The sequence below is a fragment of the Lonchura striata genome, chromosome 12, assembly GCF_046129695.1.
Source record: "Lonchura striata isolate bLonStr1 chromosome 12, bLonStr1.mat, whole genome shotgun sequence".
Lineage (NCBI taxonomy): Eukaryota > Metazoa > Chordata > Aves > Passeriformes > Estrildidae > Lonchura > Lonchura striata.
This window is the reverse complement of record NC_134614.1, coordinates 16,181,661-16,203,673: the sequence shown is the minus strand read 5'-3', so window position 1 is coordinate 16,203,673 and position 22,013 is coordinate 16,181,661. Positions and strand designations below refer to the sequence as shown.

At 41.5% G+C, this 22,013-nt stretch overlaps 1 protein-coding gene and 1 long non-coding RNA gene across 2 annotated transcripts in view; one reads left to right on the top strand and one right to left on the bottom strand.

Moving 5' to 3' along the window:
- FHIT (fragile histidine triad diadenosine triphosphatase) overlaps window positions 1-22,013 on the top strand; it is a 394,257-nt gene that overhangs the window by 371,330 nt on the left and 914 nt on the right. Inside the window, exon 5 of the mRNA XM_077786027.1 lies at window positions 15,251-15,354. Within this exon, the coding sequence (XP_077642153.1) occupies window positions 15,251-15,352 (102 nt within the window). The 3' untranslated portion in view covers window positions 15,353-15,354. The remainder of the gene's footprint in view (window positions 1-15,250; window positions 15,355-22,013) is intronic.
- Window positions 16,421-18,258, bottom strand: LOC144246984 (uncharacterized). Its single transcript, XR_013340698.1, has 3 exons — window positions 18,239-18,258; window positions 18,060-18,133; window positions 16,421-16,449 (listed from the first exon to the last, which is right to left on the bottom strand). It is a non-coding gene; the product is annotated as an uncharacterized LOC144246984 (long non-coding RNA).

Genomic DNA, 22,013 nt, shown 5'->3' with positions numbered 1-22,013 from the left:
ATCAGGCTTGGAACAGGTTTTGACATAAGAACAGATTCATGCATAAATGCAGTGTGGTGTTGGTTATAAATGGATGAAGTGGAAATAGAATGTTTGCAGAGAGTTTATTTTTAACTACTATTTAGACTTTCCAAAGTGTTGTAAGTGGTAAAAACCAAGGGCTGGTAAAAATTCAGGTACAGGCAAAATGTTACAATATTCAGTATTCTCTAAGAGTAGATAAAATACCAGAGAAGAATGGTATTGTGGTAATGTGGTAAGAAAAGAAAAATACTCCACCTAAAAAGATTAGTTTATAATATTAGCTAAATTAGGCAGTTATTGATTTTTAATATATGTTCTCCTCCTACTGGCTTTTTTTTTTTTTTTAAGCTTTCAGAATTTATTATGGAATGCTCTCACTTTGAGTGGCATAGTGAAAGATATAGACTCTGCAGCATGCTGGCTGTTCTGCCAGCAAAGTAAACAGCCCTTCAGATAAGATTTGGGCTTGCAGCTTCTCTTAATGAGAACATCATCTTTCAGGGCACGGATTTGCTCATGTAACCAAATAGGCCATGCATGCCCCTATTTATTATAAAAATTAATATACAAAACAAACTCTATGTATCTATATGGGCAAGCTATATTATGCCTGTGTCCTATCTGCATAACTTAATTATAGCAGTGCTCAGCAGCTCAGAGAAGGAATGGCAGTGAAGCTCTGTGGCATCATGTGGGTGCTTCAGCTGGGAAGGAAAATCCAACATTCCTGATATGAGAAGGAGCCCTGTGCTGTATCCCCACATGTCTCTCTGCTGGCAGTGCTCCTCTTCACAGAGATCTCTAGATGATATGCACAGCATAAAATGTTTAGCTCTACACCGAGGTTAAAATCAGTACAGAATAGAACATAGGAATTGGTGCTGTGTGGTATTTGATGATAAAATTAAATTGGATGCCTGTAAGAGGAATAACAGCTATGCCATATTGCTGCATGGATGCTGTTATCTTACATGTGTGTTCATTTTTCTTAATTCTAAAGTAATGCTGCAAACATGGAGTGAAAAGGAAAATAACGTCAGATTTATAATCTGTTCACAAATGCTGCTCCTTTTACCACGACCGTGATGCAGAGCAAGAGCTTCCTCACCATGCTTCCCCATTTAAGGGGGAATGATATTAAATGACAATGTCTTTTTATAAAATTCACCAGGAAAGTGGAAGGGAAGAGCCATGAGCCCAGCAGTTGTCCTGCTATTGACACTGGTCAGTGGCTTCTCTGTCTCAGAGCATTTGATAACTCTGTTAGAGATCTGTCCTTCTACCAGTGCCACACCTTGAACAGGGTATACCATACAAAAGTTTTCTTTTTTTTTGCAATAGCTTTTTGTGTAATTGAGTTCCACAGTGGCCTAAAAGGCAGGTTGTTCTCCTTTCAGGCCTATCAATAAATCTGTATTTTTCCATTTTTTTCTTTTAAAATTAAAATAATTTAGTTGTAACAATTGAGCTTTTTTCCCTAATAAAAAACTTTCAACCAAAAAGCATTTTTAAAAGCTCTAGAGATGAAAAATGTAAACTAAACTTTAAAATTTGCTAATTGTAAATCCCTTTGTCTCTGGATTGCTGCATACCAGATCAATTCCAAGTAATTATTATGTGAAAAATGTAGGACTTTTTGGTTTATATGTGTATTGAAGAGATGCAAAGCCAATATTAAAAGAATTTTAATTGGTTTGAGATAGTAGCAGGAAATTATTTTCCTTCATTTGTAGAATCAAAAAAAATGAAAGTATCTCAGCTATTAAATTTGGGAAAGGAGTGCGTATTTCAGTACTGCAGTTACTGATGTGTGAAATACAGAAAAATGTTAATTGAGGTAGGCTTGTGAAGTGAAATTAGTTGCAAGTGGACTGTAGATGAGCAAAGGGATTCTTAGGGTGTTGCACCTCAGCCATAGTTTGAGGTTAATTCATTAGAGATAATTGGAATGTTAAATAGTTTTCTATAAGTAATCGCTGCTACAGTGGTCTAACACTTTTAATCTGATTGAATGAAATGCTAATTACCAATATTCAGATTTATGCTATGCTTATTTATGTACTTACCACCCCTATTACTTCCTTGACTGCTGATAATATTTTCTGTCAAGGGTGACAGCCCTTCAATCATCTGAAAATAAGGGCTTGAATGGGGGAAGATTCAGCAAGATCTGCCTGTCCTGCCTCTATCCATGAAGTCTGTTAAAACACAGGAGCAGCTCAGCAATCTTTCAGTGTTTCACAGCTGATTAAATCCTCACCAACACCTCCAGAGCAAATGCAATGCATTTGGTGTGGTTCTCTGTGTGGGCTTGACACCATTTATGCCCAAAAAAATTCCAACAAATAGTCTCTTGGCATAGACAGGAGTGGGTTTGCAGCCTGATACCCAAATGTGGTCTGGGTGCCTTTGGGACCTAACAGGAATTTTTGCACTGCACTCAGCAGGACAGATCCACGGTCTGGAAGCAGGGACAGGAGGTCTGGTCCTCCTGGCTCTGTCCCACTGGCAGAGGCCATTCAGAGTGGTGGGACAGTGTCCATGCCCTCAGCCAGGAGAAGGACAAATCAAATAATGCAGGATATATCGTCCACAGAACACCAAGGTGAGCTGTCAGGAATGAAGAGAAATGCTGATTTACACCAGAAAGCCAAATACAAACCCATAGCCTGTCACAGATTTTCTTTTTTTCTTTCCTTTATTTATGACTGTGACATAAGTGTCCTCTGCATCTATTTACTCTTACCTGGGGTCCCAGGCCTGCATATTTCATTTGCCCAGATGGGCTGCATCACTCTGTGAAGGATGATCTCTCTGTGCTGGAGAGGTGCCTGTGCCAGGTCCCATGCATGTTATCTCTTATTTATTGCCTCCCTGGCGACAGGCTGTCGCCAACAGGCGGATAATTGGAATGGCTCAGGCTGGAGACCTGTGGAAAGCCCGAGTACTTTCATAATTAGCCCACAAATGCTGTAGGTTTGTGCTAGAATCCTCTACAATTTCCGCTACCAGAAGCTCGAGGCTCTTTCTTCTGTGACATATTTATCTCTTATTCTTATAAAAAAGAGGAAATCCTTGTTTTATGGATCTAGTCTCATTTGTGCTGACTTACTTTTGATGGCTTCCTATTTAAAACAGACAACTTTTGCTTTTGGAGAACATTGGAGTCATTTAAAGAGGAAAAACAGTCCCTCTTTCTGCTTGTGCTCCCACCCTGTACAGAAAGAGAAAAAGCAAAAGGAAAAAGTAAGAATAGGAGAAAAGTGTTATCAGAAACAGCTAAACCAACAGCATAATCTGCAAGTTCTGTGCGTACTGTTATGATATCTGAAACATAATTATCAAGCTTAAGTTAATTAGACTAATGCTTAGAAAATCTGGCATGGCAGATTGTGGTAAGTAATTATATATCCCGATTAAAAGATGTAATATGCAGTGAGCAAAAGCAAAAAGAAAACTCCATTTGATACAGCCAGTGAACACAGACAATTAAGAAGTCAAGTAGATGAGCACCCACAAAGATACTGAACTTTGTGGAAGATGATGGGCAAGATGCCAATTTTTCAGTGGAACAGATTTTGCATAGTATCAGTCAAACTTTTGTTTTATGAAAATCCATGCTACTGTTTCCTAACTGAAATACATGAAGGGCCACTTGTTTTTGCATTAGGGCTAGCTGACATGAATACAAGGGAATGTGCAAACAAGAATGTGACATTAGAGTTTACATATATATGGAAGTTGTGTAAATGGCTTTTCTTAAAAGCAATTCACAGGATGTCATATGAGAAATAAAGCTGTGAAGACAGTGTCTTCTGCAATTAAGTTTAATAATGATTATGGGTCAGGATGAATGGGGAGAGCTTGTGTGCCTTTGTACCACACAGTATGTGCACAGGAAAACCCTGAAACACACTGGGAATGTATTTGTTTTTTTTTTTTTTTAACTTTTGCTTGAAGAAGAAAGTTTTGCTTGAAGAAGATAATTTAAAAAAAAAAAAAAAAAAAGACCTAAAGAAAGAAGAGAAATGTAACAGACCTGTGAAAGAAGTTCTGATTGCAACTTCAAAATGTGTCTAAATAAATAAAATTATTTTGCAAGTTCTCCACGGAGTGTGTGACTGTACAACTGATTCCCCAATCAACTCCCTCCTGAAGGAGAAGTGAGAAACCTGCAAACCCCATGTCTGGTAAATTCAGATGAAGCAAGTCCATGTGTGATCCATTCTCCAAGCATTTAATCCACAAGTTTTTGACTGCACTTCTGGAATAGCATACGAGATCTTCTCAGCAGAGCCACGTGTTTTATTCATATCTGCTGGAAATTGCTTTCATTTCTGTTGATCTCGTTGTTTCCTAAGGCATGAACAAACTGATTGAGCTGAAAGCATACAAAATTACTTTTTGTCTCTGAAAATTGGGAATGTTTGGGCTGCTTTAGGTTGTCTTTGTACCTTTCTTGCCCTCCATCCTTCATGGTCATGTGCTCCCCCCCTGCCCCAAGCAGGGTGGGATTTTCTGTACCTCTGGAGCATGTCCTGTGGATTATGCAAAGAGAAGGTGGTGATCTGCTGCCAGGGTATCATCACCAGAACAGAACTTGCAAAAATATTGCAAACTAAAAACGTTCCTGTGACTTTTCAGATGAGTATTTTTAAAATGCTCAAAGGTTTTAATAATCATTCTGTCCAAAAGCAATGATACTGAAGTCTACATATTAAATAATAATTGTTATGCAAATGCTATCCATTTATGATTTCTACATAGAAACATGGGATGTCTGGGAGGTTTTAGCATGGGCAATAGCAACTGTTTTTTCCTAGGCAGTTTAATAATATTTTCAATATATTTTCATCAAAAACACCTTTCTACAAGTACAAGCTATCAGCTTTAATTAACTGCCAGTCTATCCATCTAAAATTAATTCTTCCCAAATTCACAGTCCCTTCACTTAAATTAATTTCAGAATATTCTAATCCATGGCTTTTATGCCATCTTTATTTTTCTGCATGGGCATTATGTAGGTACAATTTACTCCCCAGAAGAAGAATTTCAACAGAAGGCCAACACTGCAACACAAATACATCTTTGTGACGTTTGTACAATAGGGAAACAATTACATTGGTAAAACCTCCTGTGATATCCCTTAATAAGACAACTTCCTGCATAAGTTTTACAGCAATATTAATGGGCTGGATAAACTGGAAGAGGGGATTGACCATGTGAAATCTCCAATTCTGCTCCCATATATGGGTCTGGTACTATCCACTACCACGGGATCATTGAAATGTGTGAGCCTCCACTGGATCTAAAAACTGTTCTAGGTATTGAAGATTTTCTTGCCTTTTACTGCTGCTACTTTAAGAAATGAATTTACAAACTCTGAGGCATTTGCCCTTGATAAAATTTGTTTGATTCTTGTCCCACTAGGTCAGTGGAATATCAATAGATTCTTAATGCAGTCTGTCTATAAGAGTTTCTTTCATTTCTCAGAGCAAAAGTAAATGTCATTCATATTGGCAGGTTGTAATGGGAACATTGAGACAGTAGTTTTTAAAAATACACACAACTTCTTTCAAATAGTCTTTGTCTCTCTCTTGTTTCTTCAATGTGCCTATAGCAATTGCAAGTTTAGATATCCTTTTAGATTGTAGAAAAGGTCATTTTGTTGTCTTTTCTACCCCAGCCTCAGTGAAATATGCACGGGACAGCTCAGGTATTGGGCTCAGGTTTAATGTTTCGTTGCATTGCCATCTGTTTTGTTGTTGCACTTGTTTTTTCTCTTGGAGGGGGGTGAGGGAGCATGGAGGCAGCAGTGAGGGATGATGGCATATGAGTCCAGACCTTATGAAAAAGAGAAGCAGTGACTCTGAAAGAGCAGAGTAGCTCCTTTGATCCACACTCTTCTTGTTTAACATTAAAAGTCCTTCTGGTGAAAATCTGCCATTATGCACGTGGCTCATTAGTGGTAGATGAGGTAGGCTCTGTGCCTCCTCAAAGGCTATGAAGCCACAATAAAGTAGTCTTTTTGTGAAGTTCATTTGTATGACAGCACAGACATTGGAGCCCAGCTCCTTGCTGAGCCCAGGAGCATTACCAAGTTCCAGGGGTGTGTGAGCAGAGCTCCCCAGGGCGCTGCAGTGGCTCGGTGGCAAAGGGCAGCACAGAGAAAGGATGAACCTGCAGGGGGATGCAGGAGAACTTGGCAGCAGGTGCCCAAGTCCCTTGGCCACAGCCAGCTGCCACCACCCAGCTGTCACAGACCTGGGGACACCACAAGGACACAGAGACCTGGGCAGGGAGGGTTTCTCTACAGTGAGTTGCTCACAGGTAAGTTTTAAGCTCTTTTATGACTTTTTACTGTAATGAGAGTGTTTGGCCCATAATAACCCACTAGGATTTTTCGAATTCTTTTTGATCATCTTGCTCTTTTTCAGCATTTCCCTCTTACTGCTGTTGATTTAAATGTCATGACATTTTAAACATGACTTATTATAACAAAACAGTATATAAAACAATATGCTGCATAATAAATCCAGCCATATTTTTTTGAATGAATGTTAAATGAGAGCAATTTACTCCTCAACCTATTTTAATACCTACTTACTAGAGGGTATTGGCTGCCTAAATCCCAGGGATGCAATCTAGGTGGTGAAGTAAACAAAAAGCCAAAGAAGTACTTGAGAGGTGCCTGGGGAAAAGGCTGCCCAGGGATGTAGCTTTATCCAGGTTTGCTGTGATCCTGAGCACTGTGGGGAAAGCAGAGCAGGCAGGATCATCCTGGGAAGGTCTGTTGGTGGGTGAGGGGTGCCCTGAGAAGCCACAAAAAAATCAGACTGTGAAGCCCCCGAGGCTCACCTCAAATGTGTGGTATGTGTCATTTCAGACACTGGAGTCTCCTTGAAATCCTCCTACAGTCAGTAGAGGGAGTGACTCAGAGTATGAGTTACTCCAGAACACATTGATGGAATGTTTTCATCTTCATTTCACAAAGTGTTGCCAAGAGTGAGGATTTTTTTTTAAATAGGAATAAGCTAATTCCCCAGAGAGGAAGAAATACACTCTGACCACTATGGGCTCTTCCTGCACATCCCAGAGATGTGGTGAGAGAGGTGGAACTCCCCTGGAGATGAAGGCATGCTCCTATTCCCCTTTGTGGTGAACTGACTCTGTGCCAATGCCACAGGACCTGCAGCTGATATCCTTTGTGCTGTCAGAAAAAGACAAAAAAAGCAAATAAACCAAATCAACCTCCTTAAACACACATGTGTTTTCCTTGGCATGTCATGAATCTTATTGAGAGTATGGCAAATATTTGTCTAAAGTTAAGAAGATTACTGAGAGAAGTTTTGACTTTGAAACTCACTGCAGCAGGGGCCAGAATACATCATCCTGATTCAGGCACCTCTAGGTTATCTCTGCTCTTGAAGTGGGACATGCACATCTCTCTGCAGCTCTGACCTCTTGGGAAGAGGCTTTCAGTCAAGTAATGCATGCACCTGCATGAAATTTTTGAATCACTGACTCTATCCTTGATTAAAGTGCTTTTCCTTGATTAAAAATAGCCTTTTTCCAAATGAGTAATGTTGCATGGCAGGCTGTGCACGCAGGATAAGGTTTCCTCCAACATTATCACACTGATGACATTGCCATTTCTTAGCCAGGTCTCTGTGTGACAATTTCTCATGTGTAGACATCCCTCTGTACCCCAGGCCATTAGGAAGCTCCCCACAAAAATCCAACTTCTCTTTCCAGGTGAGGAAGACTACAGAGGTGTTTCTAACATTATCTGCAAACTAGGAGAATAATGGGCATGGTGAAAATGTATCTAAACACTTTTATAGATTCTTGCCTGGATTCAAATCATGTTGTAAATAGCAGTTCCCTAAGTCTTTGGCAACACTTCTTACCCCAGTGGATATTCCTTCAAGTATCTTCTTTATAATGTGCTCACTTTCCAAGAATTTTATCTCAGTTGGAGCCAAACTGGAACTCTGTCAAGATCTGAGCTCTTCAGTGTGCAATCTACATATTTCACCGAATGGCAAACGTGTTTTCTATGCAACTGTCGTTCTGCTTGTGGGCTTACTCGTCTTTTATATTTGCAAAAGCAAATTTCTTAAGATTCCTTTTATATTTAGTCTTTTTTCCTTATAAAAATAGTTAGAAGCAGTGGTTTGCAGAGTTTATTTTAGCAAAGCACTTAAACATGTATGCTTAAGGGTTTTACATAACCTTTACGTGTTTTCACAAAATTCTCTTCATCTCAGTGCTAAATAGGGTGCAGTTATTCATATGTGAAGTATGGGGTTCAAGTCTTTCCTCAAAGCACAACAATAAAACTGAAGAAATATTTGCAGTCACTATGACAAAAAGTCGACAGAAGGGTAAAGAACCACCACTCTCTAAAACACACTTTTGATAAACTGAGGTTTCCAATGGAATATATGCTTTGCAGCAATATCAGCAGCTGGGAGGTAGCAGCATATTTCATGCAGAAGCAGTAAAACAATTGGAGAAGGATTTTCCAGTAGATACTTTAAAAATTGTCTTATATAAAATGCAGATAATTTAGTCTTTTTTCCTATCTCCTTAAATAATTCAGATTTAATGCACCATGTAAAACCTACCCCGAAATCAGGGATTTCTGATTCATGCAAAGGCAGATATCTGTATTATATGGAATCAAAAGCAAAGTCAGCAGATGAGAAAATTATAGGATGTGGATATTTTCTGCAGTGTTCACTGTAAATTAGAGCAATTAAATTACAGCAGTTTTGTAGCTGTAATTAAATATGGAGACGGGCCCAGAGATGCAGAAAGCACTGAACTGCCTGAGCTGCTCAGGCTGGGAGGGGGGCACTGGGAAAGGGGCTTGGAAAGGGGTCCTGATCCCACAGCAGCTGGTGGGGGCAGAGAGCACCCTAACAGAGTCTGGTGGTCAAGGGCAGCCTGCTGGGCTTGTTCTCTGCCTTGTTCTTGCTTTTCCTGGGCCCTGAGCAGAACAGGGGCGATGCTCAGCTGGGACACAAGCCCAGGGCTGGGGGCTGCTGCAGTGACTCCCCCACAATGGTTTTTCCCAGGTAGGTGGAACAGGATGTGTAAGGCCATGTGATTCCAGCATCCCTGAGAAGCTGCTTTGTGAAACTGCGTTTCATCCATTATTCTTTCATTTTTCATTGCAAGTCAAGTCGAGACTTGAGGCACAGCTGAAGGCAAATGGGATGGAGGCAGGAGGCTCAGACTGGCAGAGGAGGGCACCTACCAAAAAGATCACTCTTCTTTCAGCAAGACAGCAGAGAGTGAGGAAAGGCTGGAGCATAGCAGGAGGTACAGATAATAGCAGTAAATGCTGCATTTAATCACATTGTGCAGTGGGGTGGAAATGAAGTCTTACTCTGAGGTTATAAGTGAAATACAAAGAGAAGTGAAAGAAAAGAAAGCACTGGAGGAAAAGAGCAAGGAGGTCAAGACCAGGGGGAACAGGGGAAAGGAAACAATTCAGGAGTTAAGTTGTAAAAGCAGTAGCAGAGGAGGCTTAGATGGCTGGAAGCCATCACCAGGACCAGGAGGCTCCCACTGTCACCAAAGGGCTGAGGAGCCACAGCCAGCTCAGCCCTGGAGTTTTCTCCCATGGGGTGGATGCGAGAGGAGGAGCTGGGGTGTGCTCTGGACTCTGCTGCCATAAGGAGTTGGGGGAAGCAAGGTGCAGCAGCAGCCCCGGGATAAAGTTTGTCTCCAGCCCCTGGAAAAGGGTTGCTACTGGTGAGAAGAAATTAGATTTTCAGCCTCCTCATGGTTCATGTGTTAATCTGATGTTGAGATATCACTCTGCATATTTCACCACAGTGTAGGCTTTAACTATAGAACAGATGCCTGGATATCCCAAGGTGTGTTGGTAATAATGAACACCAGCAGCTGGGTAATGCCTAATCTCTGATTCAAGCCACTGGCAAAAATTCATTCTTTTTAGTTTTTGGTAGCTGCTGGTTTTGATAATACTATATTTTATAATTGCTGAAGCAGCTGAGTTTTGTTATGTTGCTGCAGTTTTGTGTAATTACTCTCCATCACTATAATTTTTCTTTTAGTTAAATGCATTGGAGGTTATAAACTCTTAACTATCACCTATAAATATTCATGGGGAGTGAGAATAGTTCTAACTACCATAAAAGCTTTTTCCCAATAATTTTGGCTAGTGCTCTGTATTTATACAGGTTGCTTTTCTGATGGTGTTATGGCATAAGTTAAAAAAAATATATATACGTATCACTTCAAGCAACAGCCATTCATAGACCCAGGTCCCCTATAGTCTGTTGTGCTGAGAATTCTGGGCTCCTCCACAAAGGGCAAGCAGGAGAGGTCCCCTGATGTGAATGTGCTATAAAACAATATTGCGTTCCCCTTAAGAATTGCAGTGATAAAAACATAGACCATTCTGCAGCACTAGCAACTTTAATAAAATAACATAAAGCACAGCTGTCAGGTCTGCCAGCATCTCACACTGGGAGACATGAGTGAGAAAATGAACACTTTTCACAAGCAGAAATATTCAAAGAGCTCCACTGTTTACATGTAATCAAGACTGACTGTCATAGATTATCGGTGGAGGAGCATTTTCTGCTTGAGGTGAAAGAAGAGGATAATTTATCAGGAAGCCCAAGAAGTCAGACATCAGTAATGATCTGCTTGAAGAAGGGCATATCTTAGAAATGGTGCATTTATTTGTACTGCAAGGCAAGAAGCTGTTTGGAGTTATAAACACGAGTCTTGGTGCTTGAAGAATGCTGAGCAGATACAGTGTGTAATTTGCTGGGCAGCTGCGATTAGAGACCTGACTAATGTGTGTCCCAGTGCTTGTTCAGAATATTAAAAGAAAAATTTAGCATAATAGAGATTGTCTAAAAGAGCTGCTCATGCTCTCTCATCCTGTTCCCTCCTTTTGGAGTTATCCAAGCTATGCTGAGGGCGTTCCTCACCTTCCTGTTGATGCTTAGGATTTGGAGACACTCCTGTAGTGAGTGTCTACAAACAGGTTTGCTTTCAGAGAATTTGGGGCTTTCAGGGTTTTACAGTAAAACATTTTGTCCACCCGCTTCAATGCTTTTGCATCACCTTCCTCTTATGAAAACAGGCCAAGTAACAGCTGCTTTGAAATGGTAACTAAATTGGTGCCCTGCAGAAAAGGTTTTATAGACTCACCTTGCCTTGGTGTGCACTGAGTTTGAAGAAGTAGAATTGTTGTACAGAAAGTATCACAAACTTCAAGCTAGTCTGTGTTTGGATATATCTGAATAAGGATTTCAGCTCAACTTACCCAGCTTTTACTGTCTGACATAGGTAGGAAAGATGGGTGAATCACTATTTTTAAATGAATGGATATCTATGGCAAATAGAAGCATATTTTTGCCCTTTAGCTTGAGCAGAACCATGGGAGTGTTCTTGAGGTGCAAGAGAGTGTTGCTTCCTCAGTTTAATCCAAACTTTCAATACAAGTCAGATGTTTGCAGAGATGCACAGCTGGGACATGGATGTGTGTGTGAATATGAGCACACTCTAAGGCACAGAAGTCCCTAAGAAACAAGTATCAGCTGTTATGTTTGTTCCCTACCTGAATTCTAAATCAGTACAATTTACAACTGAAATATCTATGTTCTCCTCTCCTGAAAGCAGCATAACAACTTAGCCAAAATACTACAGAGACTGTCTTAATCTCTCTTAATTAAAACAAACAAAAACATTTTACATAAAGTAAAATTTTATATAAAGTAAAAAAAAAAAAAAATTAAAAAGTAGCTTTGGCTTACAGAGGCCCTCACAGGGAGAAATGAACCCAGCTGAAAAGTACTTTACTTAAGAACACATTAAATAACCAGGTGAGAGCAAACCCATCCATGATCACAGTCCCTTGTCACCATTAGGGATCCATGGCAGATCCTGGAGATTTGAAGAACCAGGAAGGTGCACAGGTGGACCTGTATTGTGCAATCCCTGAGCTAGAGTTTGATCAGCAACCTTTATTTTGTCACCTGTTTGTTGGTACTGTTGATCTTGAACCTGCCAAGTGCTTATCATCCAGAACACCATGGAATGTCGTGGGGTTGGAACAGACTGCAAAGATCACCTGGTCCCAGCCTGGGTCTGCCATGGACAGGGACACCTCCCACTGGATCAGGCTGCTCAAGGCCTTATCCAGTGTGGCTTTGAGCACTGCCAGGGTTGGGGCAGCCACAACTTCCCTGGGTGACCTGTGCCAGCATCTCACCACCCTCACAGAAAAAATGATCTTCCTAATAGCCAACCTAAATTGCCCCTATTTCAATTTGTACCCATTACTTCTTGTCCTATCACTACAATTCCCAGTGAAGAGTCCCTCTCCCTTCCTTGGGGGCCTCCTTCAGATACTGAAAGGTGCTGTGAGGTCTCCACTCAACCTGCTCTTCTTCAGGCTGAACAGCCCAAATTTTCTCAGCCTGTGTTCATAGGAAGGGGCTCCTGTGCTCTTACCAACTTCTTGGCCTCCTCCAGACTCCTCCTCTAGCAAGGTTATCCATAATTGAAATATTTGGCATCAGTGGCTCTCTCTATGGTTTGGCTGGAGAGCCAAACTTTTACTGGAGCTGCAGGATGGTGGTGTCAGAGGACGGTAGGAAGCCACCAGAGGTGGTTTTCCCAATACCTCCAGTGTTATTTTTGTAATATCACAACCTGAGTGGCTGTGGGGTGATAATTGTGGATTTCACCTCAGAAATGACTGGCAGAGTAAGAGCTCTGAGCACAGAGTAGTCCTGGGATTCTATCTGGAGATAGATGCAGCAATTTTTACAGAAATAATACTCATCTCTAAATCAGTTAACAATGAATACCTTGGCTGTGGCAGTGGTTTAACACCTCAGGCTGTGGTTTGACATTCTCAGTGTGGCCACAAAATGTGGAGGCCCCTTTTCAGTGAGAGAAGCTCGAGACCTGCACTGAGCTCCCACCCAGGCTGGGCTGCTCTGTGTCCTGGGGGCTGTGCTGGCAGCCAGGGCTGCTGGGCTTCCAGGCAGGTTTCAGGATTCATTGCTGCTCTCCATACATCTGTTTTAGCCTCAAAGATTGATTATTTTTAAAGGTTAGCTGTTATGTAGCAGAAGCAACCCTCACCTTTGCCAGCTTTGAGAAGTCACTGCGGTCTGTAACTGCACAGTTTTAATTTAGACAACAACAACAGCCATTGCAGGTTAACCTTCCTTATTACTACTCACTTTTTGAACAGGAAAAAAAAAATCACCACCTACCAGTCACATCCCCCCTTTACCAGGCTGCACATGGAGCCAGCTCTCACCTGGATTGTGCAGAAACAAGATAGCAAGGGGGAGCAGCAGCCAAATGATGTCCCTAAAAGTAATTCTGGGTTAAACAAGGAAACCTTGAGGAACAGGGCAGCCCTCCCTTGCCTTCCAGCTTTTGCCTGCTGTACCTCCTACCAGCATTACCATACTGAATGACCAAAACACTGCTTTTATTCAGAAAACAGCTCGCACCTCAGTCAATTTACCACCACTTGTCCTGATGCACTCCCTTGTGAGGTGTGAGCATTCCCAGACCACAGGAAGCACAGGATGATGGATACTCTTTCCAACAACTCATTGCCAGGTCAGCTGAGGTACCTGCACACCCTGTGGGTGTGTGCAGAGGGTGACAGCAGACACTTGGACCCAGGGCATGTGCTGATAGTGTGCACACTGTGCCAGTCGCTGCCTTTTAAATACTTCTCTCTAATTCTGTGGCGTTATTACAAGATGGATTTATAACATATTTAGTACTAATGTAACAATGAAGATTAGTCTTCTTTGAGTCAAAGAGTAATACACTTTAATTTGCCTACAGCTACTGCACTGTATTGGCATGAAAGGAAATGGCTTTCTAATGCAGCTTCATCTGCTGAGCAGGGGGAAATCTGTGCTACAGAGTGTAAAACTACACGGGACTCTAGCTGGCAGCAAAATTCAGAGTAGGAGAAACATAGCACAAATAAAAGTATTTGTGAGTTGGAGGAATGCTAACAATCCTAGTTTATTGCTAAACATCCCATATACAGTAATGCACTTTGCTTGGAGGTTCACGATGGCTTCATCTTTGTTTTTTCACTGCTTCGTCTTCTATACTATAATTTTTTCCTGGAATAAGAAGTGTAAATTCATTAATTTTCAAAAATTTTTGTGATATTAACAGGAATTTGGTATTATGAAGTTCCTTAGAAGCACTGGTGCTGTTAATGCAGTCTGTGCTGTGCTCTAAACCTAGAGAACCACTGGAATTTCAATACTTGATCTGTTAAGTAAATGTTTCTGCTGTCTGGTGTAAATGCTGCCGTCACTTGGCAAGTGGCAGACGTTCTTTGAATGGACATGTGCACAAAGAGTCACTCAAATGCCAGTATTTACCCTAATGTGGAGCTCCCCTCTTCAGCAAAGCAGCCAAGCTGTCAGCTTCTCCCTTCTTCTTGAGTGGCAAAGGAAGAAATTATCATGTCTGGGACATCATGTAACAGTTACTGCGTATGGGATAGAGAAAATTTTTGTGGGCATAGCGTGCAAGTTGGACACAAAAATTATATGTTTCTTATACTTTTTTTTCCCCCCAAGAAATCAATGAAATATAACTATGCTTAAAATAACAGGTTTTGTTTCTAGACCAGGGATATGTCTTCCTTTCAACAATGGCAAGGAAGGATGAATAACTTGCATGCAGAGAAGGAATTGAAAAAATATTAATATAAACTGTTGGTGGGAAACAGCTGCAAAAGGGCCTTGTTATCACAATAGGTCTTTGATTGAAAAGGTGATCCCATGGGCAGAGGAATAGACAGAGAAAAAATTTACAGGAAATAGTGACAAATTGTCCAGCTCACTCCAGTAGTGGGATGGCTGCTTCAAAGGACCTGAGTGTTTTTCTGTTGTTTTACCTGCCAGCTTTGCATCAATGGCTCACAAGGTGTCTGACCATCAGCCCACAAAGCTGAGCCTGTCCCTGCCTGCCACTCACCCTGGCACACGGTGCTGTCCTTGTAAATGCAGCCACTGTCACCACTCTAAACCAGCAACCTTCACTCTTCCTCTCCTCATCACCAGGTCCATCCATCCTGAAGACACATGGAATACTTAGACTGACTGCCCTAAATTTGACATTCAAACTGAAAAAAATAATAAACTGACTTTCTGTTCTTTTCTCCCTCAAAAAGTTGCAGCGACACGACAAAGATGATTCCCCTGACAAGTGGAGGACAGAAGAAGAAATGGCAGCTGAAGCAGAAATTCTGAAGAAGTATTTCCAGGAAAATTAGAGGTAATGATCTGAACTTTGACTTACTTCTGCAGCACCCAAACCTTTGCTCAAGCCTCCAGAGGCTTCTTGAGGACAACAGGGCAAATACCTAGAATGGAACAAAAGAAAATAAAGCTTTTAATTTTGTGTTGTTTCCAAAAAATCATGGCACTCCAATGGTGGCTGAAATAATATGCTCCTTCTTGAACAAATCAGCACAATCCTAGAGCATTTTGTTTCCAGACAGCAAAAATAATGGTATATCTAGAAATGGGAATCATCAGCATTTACTTAAGAGGAGTCTTCAACCTAACATATCCTCACTCTGTTTTTAATATAGAAAACAGCCCTGGTACCTCTAAAACTAGTGGGTCTGTGTACAGCCACATATGCAAATGCACTTATACATACAAATTTGCATGAGAATCCAGACTATAGAGTGCATAAGCAAATACTAACCTCACCTATACTTTATTAAGTATTAAATAATTTTATCAGTTCAACTTCCAAAACTAAGCCTGCTGGAAAACTGCCTGTTCTGCTAACTTTTCCATGGACCTTAAGAGAAAAAAAAAAAAAGATTTGCAGGGAGGAACAGAAAAGAGAAAACACTTGGCAAACACCAACATTGATGCTCTAGAAATTGAGAGTTTTTCATTTTGTACCTGGAGTCCCAGAAGCCAGATTCTTCCAGCAGAAATGAGCTGGTCCCTGGAGATCAATGTGAATTAGGCTGGGATGTAATACTGCAGCAAGGATGGCAAATCTCCCTCTCCCCTGCTCCCCATATGCTGTTTGCCATCATCCAGCACTCTCACTTCTCTGTCATTTCTGACTGTTTCATGTTTTTCCTCTGAAGAACCAAAACCCCAGAAATAACCCTCCTCTCTCTGTGTGACTCACTGCTTGCAGCCCAGCTTGAGAAATCATGAGCTAAACTGTGCATTGTAGGGGTGGCACGCTTACGTGGCAGCTCTCATCTCCTGTGCATTCTGCCATTTGGATGACATTTTGGATGACTGCATTTGGAGTTCATCAGACTTCCCCTTCCATTTTTTTTCTTGCATCGTGACCATGCTCTTGTCTTCTCCAGCCAAAGTAGCTGTGCCAACCCTCCTGTGGATGAGCACAGAAAAATCCATGTAACACATGTAATTCCCATCTGTGAAGGAAATTTCTCCCCAGCAGCTGAGACCTCCAGGGTTTGGGCTACACAGTCACATTTCTGCAGTGGCTGCTAGAGTTGCATTTAGACACCCACTTTTCACCTTCTCAGAAAGATGCTTCTCAAAAGTGAATTACTCAGCCAGGAAGAGCATATCCTTGGTAATGCATGTGTAAGCACTCTTCTCTAACAGAGGCTTTATGTGGTGCTTCATCTATGGCCCAGCAACCAATGAATAGTACCTAGGGGGAAATGGCACATCCCAATTCCACTGTGATATCTTTTCCCTTTATTGATTTGTTAGGTTTTTGGGGGAGATTTTTATTTGTTCTCTTCAGAAATGAATTGGAAATGCATTTTTTTCCTAGAGATTCTCAAAGGCGTTGGAATTAAATCCCCATATATCAATAAAATGTTCTTTATCTTTTCTGATACAAACACAAAACTGGATAGATGGTATAATATAAATCCTTTCCTGCAAGCAAATTCGTGTGGCTGGACATCCATTTTCATTTGTTATGAAAATGAGTCAGCCTGTGTCTGCATGGATGACCTCTTGATACGTTTCCTGTGATATTAAGGTCATTACCTTTCCTAGAACATACTGGTAAATTAAATCTTCCTGGCATCATTATCATGAGAGTGCCTAGTACAGGCAGTCCTTCCAACCCTTAATTCCCAACATTAGGCATCACTGTCAATCTCTTCTCCCCAGAATTATTTTGCCTTTGAGGTTTAAGGCTCTGAATCTGAGATAAAGGTATATCTATGCACCTTCTGCATTTCTCAGCCTTTGTCTTCTCTCTTAACCTTGCTTCTAAAGTGATGCAGATTGAAAACTTTTGGCAAATTAACAAGGTTATATGCATCCTTCTTTGAAGCTATTTTTGTATTTCACCTACAAAGGATTTATTTTGCCATTTGTGGATTTACCTGAATGACACTTGACTTGAGGTTTTTTCATGCAGCATAGGGATAGTCAGAAAGAGCTGAATGTGGGTGTTCTGCAGCCAATAAATAGTGATTTTTAAGGCCTCATGCATTATTTTTGTACTTCATTGTTTTGTTTAAAGAAGCCCAGCTTAGCTGGCTTAGCCTGGACAGACCAAGCTGTGTTTTAGGGCTTTTCCAGCTATCCTTACATTTATCACAAGTCCTTCACCACCTGCCACAACTCCTGTAAGACTAGACAAGGTCCAGTAGCATCTTTTACCTGTATTTAGAGACTATCTAATCAAGGAGGACTTGCAAGTAACTTTTTCTTAATAAATACTTGAGTAAGGCAAGAAGCTCTAAGTTCTCTCTCTACTTAATTTGCTGGTGCTGATCCCTCTTGGCTGACTAACTACAGTTGAGTGCTTCTACATCAGTCCCCAGATGACCCAAAATATCCACCCACTTGCTTCAGGAAATGAACACATTTAGCCTTGCTAGGTTTCCACCCTTGCAAAAATGCTTATCTTTAAATATTTTATCTCTGTGTGCAATATCAGTGAGTGAATTTGTGCTTTGCTTGTGTTTTTGGCTTTCCCCTGGGTGTCCCCATGCCACTGTATCCCACCTCATTAGAAGGACTTGTTCTTTCTGCTCACAGAACTGTGTCCACAGAGCTGAAGCTCAGGAGAACTTCATGTTCTAGAAGTGAGAAAGAAAAGGAAAGAAAAATATTCTGGGGGATGGATATTTAATACAGAATTTCCCCATTTAGTCACTCTTTTGTTAGCAGCACCAAGATTTTACCTCTTTAGAGCCTCTCTGGGAGCTGTTTCTCATTTCTCATTCTGTGTTGGCTGTCCTCTGGTCAGGCGTGTTTGGTAACTTGGTTGATTTTTGAGGTGGATCCATGGGGAAAAGGTCCTTTCTCAAAGAGCAGGAGTTGATGCAGCACCCTAATTTCCAAGCCTATTTTCAGATGCGCCTTTTGAATTTTCTAGCTATGTGTATCTGGGTGTTTTGATAGTCTGTTTTGAGCATTTTAAATTGCACATGCCAGCAAAAAGGCTAAAGATTAAAAGACTTTAACCTTCAGATAGTATGTGAAAAATATTTCTCTTCAAAGGCAGCTTCACTCTGTGTTGTTATTTCTGAAGAAAGAACCAGGCTGCACAAGTTTCAGTAGTTTTCCTATTTTGTGCATAACTGAAGTAATACTTTTATGCCATTAGAAAAGTAGTCAGTCTTAAGTACAATGTCAAAATGTCCCTTTGCATAAAGAAGTTGACAGTGATATTCTGTTGCCAAGTGCTTGGAGTTACAAATATTCAATAGCTTTTAATTGCTTAAGCACCTGAATATTTTGTGTCCTGCAACATGCCAAATTCTTGTAGAAATCCCTTCAAATAATGTGTCCTGCACAGTCTTGCAGTATTTCTGATGTCAGTTCTCCCCTTTGTCCCCAGTCTGGCAATGTTTCTGGATAATACAGTCTTTCCAGCTTTTCCAGAGAGTATGAATTCTACTCTTTTTTCCCCCACTCATTCTTTGAGAGCACTCACCCTGCCTCACAGCTGCCTGTTCTGCACCAAGATCTCGGCATGTGTGAGAAAACGCTGTTCTATTGACTTCAGCAGGGAAATTACCACTGATAGCAGGCCAGGGGGAATTTAAACTGGCAATTTGACTTGCATCTGATTTTGCTCCAGCACCTCTGGAGTGTGACAATCCATGCTGCATGCATGAGAGTGAACCAAAGCAATCCCATCACTTTCCTTAAATTTAGGCAAATATGACAAAATGACTTGCAACACCCATCTTTGCTTGTTTTACTGTAAGAAAAACCCTCCTATCATTTCTGGTACTTTAAACTGCATAAACCCACAAAAAAATGGCTATGTCTGTGATGCACAGAGTGGATCTGGGATGCAGGGAGGACATCTGCCCCAGAGGATGCACTGTGGGCCACAGAGCAGGGTGGGCACCTGGGTGGGCACCACTGCACAGTGCAGGGATTTCCTGCACTTGGTGCTGCCTGTTGGCAAAGCAGAGTGACCAGGCAGTTTTGAAAAGCACAGCATGCTGTGTTATGGGAAATGGGAGCAGGGACAAGGGCTGCAGCAAGCAGAGACCCTCAGCAGTTTCAGAGCACCACTTGATAAAGCAGGGCAACCTTTTGAGTGCTTACACTGGAGTTAGAGTCAGGTGGTGCCAGAGCCTGGGCAAATCCCAGAGGGCATGGTCTAGGAGCTGTTTGTGTGTAATCCTGCAGTAAACACACATCCCAGTAATCTGCTATAGACTTCTCTGCACTCCAGACTTAAGTGCTATTAATTATATCCCCCACGCAGAAGCCTCCAAGAAGCATTAATTAAAAAGCAGGAGCTGGCAGTTTGCTTGCCTGTGTAAAACTATTATGACCTGAGAATGAAGTATAAGCTTCAAAAGAAACACATTTTATGAAGGTCACCTTGAAAAAGATCATAAAATTCTGTCAGAAGAGAATGCAGCACTCCAAGTGTGCATTTCAGTGTGACATTATGCTTTAAGTAGTTGGAAATAGCAAAGAGAAGATGGATCAGATCACAGGGTCTGTGCTTTTCCACCTAAATACTATTTTTTCTGTGGTAACTACATATAAAGTAATGTTTTTGTCATTTCAATGGGATGCAAGGAAAGTTAATTATCAACACAAATCCAACAAACATAATCTGGCCCTTGCTGGTATTTTTTTCAGTGAAAAATATCCAGACTCTCCAACTCTGCAGCAGGGAGAAGGTTTATACACAGGAATTACATTACCTTTTCAAGGGGTAAACAGCCAGAAGTGGTGCAGTGACTCTACAGCAGTGACACTCAGAAAGCTCAGGGCAAAAGGCTTCCCCGAATAAATGTGGTGTGCTAATGCACAGCAGCCTCAGTGTTGAGGATGATTATTTTTCTGGTTGAAGCATGTGATTATTTCTTATGAAAACAGAGCTACAGGAGAGCTAGCTAGAGTTATAAATGAAATGTCATCCTCTTGTGAGAGGTAATGATGTCCCCCTCACACCTATTCCAGGGCTCTGTTTTGAGGGTGGAAGTAGTACTGTCCTGAAAGTTATACATTATTATAAAAAGATATTTCATTTCCTTATAGGTGGCCATTTAATTCAGCTGTTCAGTACATGAATTCCATACAGCACTGCCTGGATCCTGTAATTATGGCCACAGTACAAACATCAGGGCCAGAGACTCAGGCATGATTCTACAGCATAAATGCAAAGCAGCAAATGTGTTACTGTTGGTGAAGAAAGCTGACAGCCAAATGTTTCTCTTAACCTGCATATCCAGCAGCCTGAATGCCTACCTGGGCTTCCTGTCAAAATCAAATATTGTCAGTGGGATCAGTTCTTGATTCATCATGTGCTTTGCGTGTCACGTTGTATGGGAGGAAAATGGGGAAAGCTGAGCAGAAGTGGTGGACATGTGTTTGAGGACCTGGGACAAAAGAGCTGAGGTGCAGGACAATGCTGAGTTTCAAATAAGGATGATATCAACTGTGACTAGGTGTTTTTACACCCAAACCTGCTCTAAAATGGTGCTAATCTCTTGCCCCCAAAGCTGCCAGAGGATGCTCTTCACGAGCAGCCAGACCCTCCTTGAAGCAGATTCCCAAAACCTGTGCCAAGTGATTCACAGGCTGCCATCGAGCCGTCAGTCAGGAGGGGCTTACAATGGAAACAGTTGCTCAAAATGCCGTGGGAATGGGAAACATATGTTTCAGTGAGAAAGACAATCAAACCAAGAAGTGGGTGGCTGAACTGCAGCCACAGCAGCGGCAAGAGCCGAGCCTTGCGCGCAGCCCCGGCAGCGAGCTCGGGGGCCATGCCCTCATCTAACACTTGGCTAACAGCTTTGTGTTTAATAAGCTGAGATAATTTTCCCAGCTCTAAACATGTTCTGAAGTGAAGGTACAAAACTGAAGATACCAAGCCGAAAGCCTATTTCATGCTCAATTATTAGCAAAGGTTTGTATCATGGTATCCTGTTGCTGTAGAACTGCCCAAACCAGCAACTCGAGCCTGACCTCAAAGCCTCAACACTGCCTTTGTGTGAGTGTCGCTGTCTAGGCTGTGTAGGTGGAAAGGCATTAATAACTCCTCCAGTAAGTAGTTATTTGAGAAAGGAAGGGGGTGATGGATGTTGGAAATATGTTGGACTGAGTGTACTTGAGGCTCTGTTGTTTGCAGGATGTCAGTCCCCACACAAAAGCAGAGGTACTGCAGGGATAAACTCAAATGTCCCACTTGTGTCAGCACCTGTGGCTGCTGCAAGCCTCCAGCTACCACTGCAGTAAAAACTGTGCTGTGAGTTTCTGCAGGGATTTCACACACAGCTTCCACAGCTTCAGGCTCTCAGCATTTCTATTTCTCTGCTTCAGGAACACCTTTCACATCTGTCATGGCATCTAGTACAGCTCTTTTACTAGGATGGACCACAAAGATATGCATAAAATTGGAGCAGATATGGCAAGAAATGCCCCATTTGTTCTCCAGCATGTGAAGCTGAGGGTATTTTCTGTGTGATGGTCCCAAATCAC